General features: G+C 31.8%; 1 protein-coding gene across 1 annotated transcript in view; it reads left to right on the forward strand.

Moving 5' to 3' along the window:
• LOC110457005 overlaps positions 1 to 10,878 on the forward strand; it is a 29,689-nt gene that overhangs the window by 13,670 nt on the left and 5,141 nt on the right. Inside the window, exon 11 of the mRNA XM_021508091.1 lies at positions 5,653 to 5,755. Coding sequence (XP_021363766.1) covers positions 5,653 to 5,755 — 103 coding nt within the window. The remainder of the gene's footprint in view (positions 1 to 5,652; positions 5,756 to 10,878) is intronic.

Raw genomic sequence — 10,878 nt, forward strand, 5'->3', positions numbered from 1 at the left:
ATGAAGTCTTCTTCAACTGTCAAATAGCTTATACCAGTAACAGGTATGAAGTCTTCTTCAACTGTCAAATAGCTTATACCAGTAACAGGTATGAAGTCTTCTTCAACTGTCAAATAGCTTATACCAGTAACAGGTATGAAGTCTTCTTCAACTGTCAAATAGCTTATACCAGTAACAGGTATGAAGTCTTCTTCAACTGTCAAATAGCTTATACCAGTAACAGGTATGAAGTCTTCTTCAACTGTCAAATAGCTTATACCAGTAACAGGTATGAAGTCTTCTTCAACTGTCAAATAGCTTATACCAGTAACAGGTATGAAGTCTTCTTCAACTGTCAAATAGCTTATACCAGTAACAGGTATGAAGTCTTCTTCAACTGTCAAATAGCTTATACCAGTAACAGGTATGAAGTCTTCTTCAACTGTCAAATAGCTTATACCAGTAACAGGTATGAAGTCTTCTTCAACTGTCAAATAGCTTATACCAGTAACAGGTATGAAGTCTTCTTCAACTGTCAAATAGCTTATACCAGTAACAGGTATGAAGTCTTCTTCAACTGTCAAATAGCTTATACCAGTAACAGGTATGAAGTCTTCTTCAACTGTCAAATAGCTTATACCAGTAACAGGTATGAAGTCTTCTTCAACTGTCAAATAGCTTATACCAGTAACAGGTATGAAGTCTTCTTCAACTGTCAAATAGCTTATACCAGTAACAGGTATGAAGTCTTCTTCAACTGTCAAATAGCTTATACCAGTAACAGGTATGAAGTCTTCTTCAACTGTCAAATAGCTTATACCAGTAACAGGTATGAAGTCTTCTTCAACTGTCAAATAGCTTATACCAGTAACAGGTATGAAGTCTTCTTCAACTGTCAAATAGCTTATACCAGTAACAGGTATGAAGTCTTCTTCAACTGTCAAATAGCTTATACCAGTAACAGGTATGAAGTCTTCTTCAACTGTCAAATAGCTTATACCAGTAACAGGTATGAAGTCTTCTTCAACTGTCAAATAGCTTATACCAGTAACAGGTATGAAGTCTTCTTCAACTGTCAAATAGCTTATACCAGTAACAGGTATGAAGTCTTCTTCAACTGTCAAATAGCTTATACCAGTAACAGGTATGAAGTCTTCTTCAACTGTCAAATAGCTTATACCAGTAACAGGTATGAAGTCTTCTTCAACTGTCAAATAGCTTATACCAGTAACAGGTATGAAGTCTTCTTCAACTGTCAAATAGCTTATACCAGTAACAGGTATGAAGTCTTCTTCAACTGTCAAATAGCTTATACCAGTAACAGGTATGAAGTCTTCTTCAACTGTCAAATAGCTTATACCAGTAACAGGTATGAAGTCTTCTTCAACTGTCAAATAGCTTATACCAGTAACAGGTATGAAGTCTTCTTCAACTGTCAAATAGCTTATACCAGTAACAGGTATGAAGTCTTCTTCAACTGTCAAATAGCTTATACCAGTAACAGGTATGAAGTCTTCTTCAACTGTCAAATAGCTTATACCAGTAACAGGTATGAAGTCTTCTTCAACTGTCAAATAGCTTATACCAGTAACAGGTATGAAGTCTTCTTCAACTGTCAAATAGCTTATACCAGTAACAGGTATGAAGTCTTCTTCAACTGTCAAATAGCTTATAACAGTAACAGGTATGGAGTCTTCTTCAACTGTCAAATAGCTTATAACAGTAACAGGTATGAAGTCTTCTTCAACTGTCAAATAGCTTATAACAGTAACAGGTATGAAGTCTTCTTCAACTGTCAAATAGCTTATAACAGTAACAGGTATGAAGTCTTCTTCAACTGTCAAATAGCTTATAACAGTAACAGGTATGAAGTCTTCTTCAACTGTCAAATAGCTTATAACAGTAACAGGTATGAAGTCTTCTTCAACTGTCAAATAGCTTATAACAGTAACAGGTATGAAGTCTTCTTCAACTGTCAAATAGCTTATAACAGTAACAGGTATGAAGTCTTCTTCAACTGTCAAATAGCTTATAACAGTAACAGGTATGAAGTCTTCTTCAACTGTCAAATAGCTTATAACAGTAACAGGTATGAAGTCTTCTTCAGCTGTCAAATAGCTTATACCAGTAACAGGTATGGAGTCTTCTTCAACTGTCAAATATCTTATACCAGTAACAGGTTTAAGGCCTATTTTTGTATTAAGAAAGATATCAGATGAACTTTTATAAGAATTAAATATATTTAAGCTTGTATGATAACAAAATCCTAAATGTGGAATATATCCCCAGCACATACATAAGTGGTGTGTATTTGTAGTGCAGTTTTATAACCTCAGTTTCACATTGTATACCATAATGCAGCTATGCATAGATAACGTAGGATATGATTTTAATCAGACACTGTTTTCAAAATTGTTGTGTTAGAAAATTGGAAACTGAAATCTTTAACTTTTCTGAATAGGTGGCTTCCATTGAAAACTTTACCATTTGACAGTTTTTTTGCTTGTACTTAGCCTGTTGTTGTTCCAAGTGAAGATAAAGTAGCACTTGAGTTGTGAGATATGTGTTTTGGGGAATCGAAATTATAACTGTAGACTTAAGGGTGACAGCACTAATCACTGCCACTACTTCCTGTGTGATGCTATTGTTATGTTCATTTTTGTTTTGTTTTCAGTAAAATGGCAGGCATGCTAGTAAATCAATAAAGGCAATATGTTAAGCATTAGAGCTCATGAAATAATGAATCCGCACTGACTTCCACTTTAAATTATAGTCACACAACAAATTAAACAATCAAAATTAGTTTCTTTTTTTCATAATCTGTAGTCATTGAAAATATCTTAAACCAGTTCAGTTATGAAAAGAGAGAATTTTTGGTTTTGTTTCGACTGCTTTAAAGTCGAAAAACAAGAGAATGAAAGTTTATCTTTTGCTCCAAAAGCTATTTCATTTATCATTTCTACAGAAGATTGTCATTACAAAACCATAAAACATATTAGAATCCATTGATATGTCATTTTGTCAGTAAATCACTTCCTACTATTTTGACTGTTTATCATATACCCAGGTTAAAAGTTTATTGCAGAAATCCCATTCAATGGGCTTTTACAGGAAGTTGTTTGCTCATTTGTCTGTATAGACACAAGATTGCAGTGTTTTCACTAATCCTCCTAAAGTATTGGACCAATTTGAATGATACCTGGCACATGGAACCATTATAACAACAAGGGGATGTGTGAATAAAGTTACATGTAGCTACCCTTTTATTGGAGTAACGCCCCTTTGTTTTAAAAAAGTACTCCTTAAGAACTGCAGCAATTTGAATGATACTTGGTACACCTAATACTTTCAGCGAGAGGACATGAATAAATTATTACTCTATCCATGTAGTTAGGCTTCACTAATCCTTCTAAAGTACATAATAATTACCTCAATAGGGTTTGTAAACAAAGTGTATAGATTGGACCACCTCTTAATGGAAATATGCCCCTTTCTTGAAAAATATAATCTCAAAATAAGTATTCCTACAGTTCTTGACACAGGCAAGGTTATTAGTCACCCAGTTCTAGTTTAAACTGCATTCTTTGTTATTTATTCTTCTACTTTTACAACAGATGGTACTTGGTTCAACGAAATAATGGAAATTTAAACATTTGATAATTGTCAAAAGGGAAAGAAAAAAAAGATAGATGATGATAAATAGAATGATTTGATGTTTAATTGATTGTTCTTGTGATTGTGTTGACTATGAAGTGTTTCTCAATGGCTGTATACGTATATCATGTCAACTAGTATTCTTGTTGGTATCATATATGGTTCTTTTTCTGGTACCTGTGGTACACTTTCAAATAGTGCATACCTTGCTATCTGTTCTAATGGTTACTGTAAAGCATGTATGTCTGAATGTATTTATATATAGATATTGACAGTTGTGTGTAGTACTTACTTCTTCCTCCTCGTTGACACAAGTCACGATACTGATACATCGTATATGTTAACATGCATTACCACCTGTCTAGTTTGATCAATATTATGAAAAAGATACTGACATCGATTGATATTACTAAAAGGAAACTGACATCTGATTTTTAAGTTTTCAATTTGCAGAAAAATCACTACCTAGTTTACTCCCAGGCAGGCAGTAACATTGATATATAGAAACATATAATCCATAACTCTCAAATGCTGGGGTCCTATGCAGTTGTGTCAGTGTAAATGAAATTTCCATTTATTTATAAAACAGGAGTGCAAAAGATGTTTCATGCTATGAAAATTTCATGCAGTAAAATGCTTCAATTACTACACCTCAGAGTGAACAGTTTTCAGTTGATAGGGTATAAATCATGTTCATAGCATTCCTTAAATGAGAAGAGCATATAAAGATTTAATTATATTGTTAAAGTATATTGATGATATTTTGTAATTAAACAGTCCTATGTCACATTTACTAGTTATTTGTTTTATACATGGCTGTAGATGTATGGGTATCAAACTAAATGTTCAGTTATTGTTATTGAAGGTCATGTACAGCTCTTCAAATAACATCAAACTGTAAACTGAAACTTAAACCCTAAACCCCTGCTTCTAATAAAACATATTTTGTTCATGCTTTATTTTGTCCACATCATCTATAAGCTTGACTTACAGTTAGATTTCTTTGAATTTACAGCATTGGGTTTATAAACATTTGTTCTCAGATAAAATTTCTTTATGTTTCATACGTTAAATATTGATAACATTTATATGCAGTATTAAATAATGCTACACTTACACAAATCAAAGTAGTTCTGTCATTTGCACTGCAGATCTCCAAAAGATATTTATTGTTACCAAACTTTCCCATGAATTTCACTCATTTTATCTTGGTTCATATTTACCTATGCATTTGTGAAAAGGATAATTCTATTTATAGACATAAGTTACTGGGTAATTATTGCAAGATAATTTGAATGATTTTTGACGATTTTATGTGATTTAAATAACAAAGTTAGCTGTAAATTTCTCAATTTTAGAATTAATGTAGAGGTCTAGTAAAATCAAGCAACTCTTTCACTTTTCAGCCAGCTAGACTTAATTTTAATAATAAAAAAAATTGGTTCGTCCAAGCCAATGTTTTCTAAAAAAAAAATGGTTAGTCCAAGCCAAGAATTTAGAAACTGGCTCAAATTCCAAGTAAAAAATAATTGGAGCCTAAGTCAAAAAAGAGAAGAGCTGGATTCAAAATCTGCTTTGCATTAAAAATCACTGAGAAATCACAAACTTTACTGATATCAATTGTGAAATCTCTCACATCTTGTAATTAAAAACAAAAGCTACATCAAGGTAACTCAAAAAGAATGAGAACGTATCCACAAAATTTTCCTTGAATTTAATTTCAGTCCTTATTGTAGGATTTTTTCTTTCCTACAATTTTGATATTGCATACAAAGAATTTCTGACACTTTTAGATACTTGTATATCATTTAGTTACAGTGAGCTGAAGCATTCCTGATGAAAATAATCACATTTTATTTGCAAGCATAGTATTTGCAGCTGTGAATCTTAGATGTAGTATATTACTCAATGCATGTCAAAAAGCAATGGTTGTGGTATTACTGACGAACAACCAATTCATTGTTTTGTATAAGAGGTAGAACAAAATGTAGCAGGAAAATCATGACTGCTTTCTTACAGCTACAACCAGGAAGGCATTGCGAACAGGCCGCCTCGGAAAGGAGGTGCAGGAGGATTTGGACGAGATAATAGACCATTCCAAACCCCAGCAGACCTAAGACAGGTAAGTTAAGAACACGCGCCAAAGGGAGTGACAATACCATGGTGTCAATTTTACTCCCAATGTTTACGAAACCTGCAATAAGTTGTTTTTGTTTTGTTTTTGCATTTGTTGAAGTTACTCACAGATAGATATGTTTCACAGCATTTACCTCTTTTTCAAATTTATTTCGAGTTTTGCTGAACATGTTTATGTGCACTTTGATTTCCTTATCAGCTTATTATGACCATGACTATTCATGGTATTTTGCCTACTAATTATGTTTTTATATATATTCCACCAAATTTTGAAATAGACAGGTGTCATACTTAATGGTATTAGGTGTTGGTGATCGATTTCTAGACTTTCAAAACATGGGTGATTCAATGGTCTTTACCTACTTACAGTTGCATGTTCAATTTCAACTTTTATTTACTTCTCCACCTGGTATTATGTATAGTGTATGTGTTTTGGTATAGTTGAGTGTGTTAGAAGACTTACAGACGTTTGTTTTATGATACCATTTTTTACTCTTACAATCTATATGTTGTATCCTTACTGGTTGTATATGTTGCTTTCAAAAACATAGATAGTTGGGGTATCTGTGTTGTCAATAATGCTTGCACCCCAAATCTTTTTATCAAGTATGGTATATGAGAACAGCTTACTTCCTTTTCTTACATGTATTCCCAACAAAACCTCAATATGAATGTGATGATTTTAAAATACATGATCTTATAATTTATGTGTATGTGATGATTTCAAAATACACAACCTAACACAAAAGGCTTCAAATAGCATTTTGACGATCTTTATACCGCTTCTTGCACACCCAAAAACTATTCTTCTGTTTCAGTCTTCAGTTGTATGTTTTCTTTTGTAAACAAATAGTAGTTGAATATATTATTTATATTTAGTTCTACTAATTAAAGTAAACTATGTATATTTTACATTACATATATATGTTCTCTCAGAGTGGGATACCTTTTCCTTTATAAACATTAAGATATTTTATACTTAACAATTCAATATTTAAACTAATTCTGAATAATAAGATATCCTAAACAAATTATAAACCTAATTGACTGTAATCTTCTTCCATTTACTTGGCCAAATAATAGTAGGAGATCTCAATGGTATAACCCATACCTGGAGGTGTATTTGATTTCCAAATGGCACTCATTTAGTAGTTTTATTTCAGTTTTTACTTTCCAAATGTATAAGGTTGCTCATAGCATGTTTTGTGTTTGCAGTTTGATTTTGTTTCCCCTACTGAACATCCACCTCAGTTCCATTGGTTGTAGTTGTTATAGATATTATCACATACAAATGTAGTCTTCCTTCTATAATAAATGTAGTTGCCATAATGGACTTTATAATGCAAATGTTGAGCAATTGAAGAAACAGCTCATAGTAATTTTCATTACTACTTTCATAGTCAAGTCTGTCTCACATTGTTCACATGATAACTATAGTAGTAATACTATAATGTTGCCGGCAAAATTTCATAAGATTATCTCTCATCAATTATTGCTTTCTTGATTGAGCCATAACGTTAACTATATAGCTATAAACCCTATTTATGTAGATTGATGCTTGAATTAATTAGTTACTGATATTGGAATTATTATTTTTTTGCTAGGGCCCTTTATGAACGTACACCCCACTGTTTTTATTAGGGCATGTGTATTTTCACTCTCTTTAGTTATCATTATTATGACTTCCACATAGTACATACCTGATAACTAATATTTATAAACAAGTGGATATTAGATGAATTGAGATAGCTCTATAAACTGTAATAGTCTTATAAATTTTGTAATCTGCTAAAATTTTAATTATCAATGAAAGTAAGATTGTGACATTTTAGGAGAGTTTTATTCAAGAATGGGAATTTTATAAGCCCCTTTATTTAAACTCCTAACAGGAATGACTGGTATTATTTGTACATATTTATAATACTTGTATAATTCTTTTAATCCCATACACGGCATTCAGAATAAATTATGACAACTTTCATGTGACTTTAATAGTGGGGACGTTTTATTCTGGCTTTGAAGGGTGATACCATTATATGCTTCCATAACCAACTCATGGAATTGTCATTTAAAGATCAAGTATGTTCATGTTGAACATTACATTAGCATGCACTTGCTTTTAAAGCAAAACATAATGCAAAAAGTACAGAATGTTGAGGACAAGAAAATGGATCAAATGTAGTCTTTATCTAATAGTTGGTGTTATTTTTGGTATCATTTTGTTTCAGGTAAATATATCAGCATATATATTTCCCACCAATATAAAACTCTTTATTAAAATGACATAAATGTGAGAAATAATTACTACTAGAATTAATCAATTAGGTAAGAATTAAATAAGGATTAAAAATTAACCTGACCTACAACATGCAGTTACTTGAAAAATGTGATCTCTTTGCCTTATCAGTAGAAGTTGTGCCCAGACAGTATACAGGGTTACTAAGTATTGATGGCAGTAATATCTAGGATCGATAAGTGATACTTTGATCTGACATTCGTTGCAGTTCAGATTCAGATTCTTTTTCAGATTATAACATATTAAATCTGAATTTGGGACATTTGCAGCTGTTGGTTTAAAACACATTTCATATGAAATTTAGTCATTTATGATTGCACCAACCTGGTCGTCATTGATTTTTCCTTACAACAATAACTTTTGTTATATTTCATCATATCACTAAATGTACAGACTTAAATCCCTTTGCATGCCATTCAGTTTGTTACTTATAATAAACTTGTGTAATACATTTTTAGTCAACCTGATGTGTAAGACAAACATTCGTTCTCAGATAAAAATATGCAAACAAGATGTCATCAGTGTGTGAAGAATGAAGAGTGAAATTAGTTTAGCTTTTTTCATGTATATTCATTTAAGCGTTTATTAAATATTAACATGAGATGTTGCTTTGGAAAATTTCAAAGTAAATATGCAAGCTTATTATATTACCCAAGCTCAATTAAAACACACTAGTCCAGTAGGAAGCGCTCTAAGATCTTTCTGTAAAGATAAAGTGATGTAACATGTTCAAGTCTTTGGATCCTGCCTGTCCTTTAGGAATGGCCCCCACATTTTGAGATCCATCTATATCCCTTAGAGATGGAATTCATATTTATTTGAAAATTTTATTCAGTGTTTTGTCTAAGATGCACCCAAAACACTGCACTATATTTCTTTGTTCTTTTTATTCACCCTTTTAAGTGTCAGATTATTTACTTACATATATATCAGTTTATGGTATACTGAAAGTGATTGCTAATTAATATAAGTAACCAATTGAAGTTCGTGTGTTATCACATTTTAGTAAGTTTGATGAATTGTATTTATTTCAATGTTACGTAAGTTGTGTATCTAGTGCTCTGTTGTTGTTTTTGTCGTGCCTATATTTATATTTGCTAAAGGGGAAATTACTGTATTTGTTATGCGATTTCAAGTTGCAGAAAAAATCAATTCAAAGTTGCTTTACTCGATTAAAAAAGTGTTAGCATATTCTATTTTTCTCAAAACAATAACGTCCTTAAATAAAATGGATTAATTCTTCACTTTATTTCTATCCCATTCCTCTGAATCCACCACCATCGTCTGTTGATTTGTATTAGATATATTGATTCAAAAGCAGTTACAAAAGTATTGCCTTTGTGTACTTTGAGCATTTCAAACTTGTTTGATGAACTTTCACTTGGATGTCTTTGAGACCTTGAGTACCACCATCATCATAGTAGACTTGTGTGACTACACAATGTAACAAAAACATCTGTGTGCGTATTGTAGGATGTACCAAAAAAGGCGCACACAATCATGCTTTTTAAAAGTTGTTTGCCTGTTGTGCGCATTCAAAATGATGTGCAAGAAGTGGTTAATTATTATTGAATGAAAAATAACTTTGGAGGCATGTGTGAAATAAGGAACATGACAGGTATATAACTACCAATGAGTATATTTGCATCAAACCAGTTTTACAATGCATGTCATACACTGACTAGAAACTTTTCCAGAAAAGAGTAATTGCTCTTTGCGTACTTGGGAGCATTCCAAAATGGTGCTAATGTCCCAATGACTTGTGACACAGTTTTCATCCAATTTCCTTGACAATGTTCCTAATACTGGTATTGATGAGATTCTTACAATAATAGTATTATAACAGTTTAGGCCACTCTCATTCGACAAGTTCTCCCTGCACTGTATCTCGATTCCACTGTCACCTGTACTTAATGCTACATAAAGAAATAAGTTTTTTTTCTTGAAAAATCACATAAATTGGAGCAAGAAGAAAATAGTTTCACCAATTATAATATGTGAACACATTTGTATGTAATTTTAAACTCTAACAAATATAATAACAATGAAAGCTTGTGTAAATTGGTGTACTCTTTATTTTTACTGTTAAGATTAACTAAAAAAATAAACTGGAAGTTTAAAACAGTAAGTTGAAAATAAAATTGAAATAACTAAATTTATTGAACACTTTTATATCAGAGATACTGTAAATATGTTGAAAGTACAATTCTATGTTCCTTTAACAAATTCTATTGAAAGCTTCAATCTGAAATAATTCTTTGTAATATAGTTGGCTGATATTAAAAATAAAATAAATGCTAGTATTGGTTAATGATAGCAGTCTAGATTTGTATAAGGTATAGATGTCCAAATATGAAACAGAAAAAGAAACGGTGAATTTAGATATAACTGAACTGAATAATTAACATAGCTGCATTATTGCACTAGCTTTGTAAGTCAGTGGTTCAAATATGTGATGATGACTATTTATTGCAAAGTAGGCAAAGAAAATATAGGTTTCTTATGTACAATTATAAATGTGTAATGTTACCTTGGTACCTGAACCATCACTGGTTTTAAAGTGACTTCCAGAACAAGGTCAAAGCTCTCGTTATTCCTTTTCAGTCATAAAAACAATTGATTTAACTAGCATATTCTGTATGAAATGATACAAAATGGTTTTAGTTCTTCTACAAATCTTGTATGGGATTGAATACCTTATCCCAGTCCTTGGTTATTTGCAATACTCTGAAAGATGCTGAAGTTCTTGCAGTGTGTCGAATTAATTTGTCACTGTTGACTTGCATTATATTAACATCAGTGCACCCATATAA

This window comes from Mizuhopecten yessoensis, unplaced genomic scaffold, assembly GCF_002113885.1.
Source record: "Mizuhopecten yessoensis strain PY_sf001 unplaced genomic scaffold, ASM211388v2 scaffold8991, whole genome shotgun sequence".
Taxonomy (NCBI): domain Eukaryota; kingdom Metazoa; phylum Mollusca; class Bivalvia; order Pectinida; family Pectinidae; genus Mizuhopecten; species Mizuhopecten yessoensis.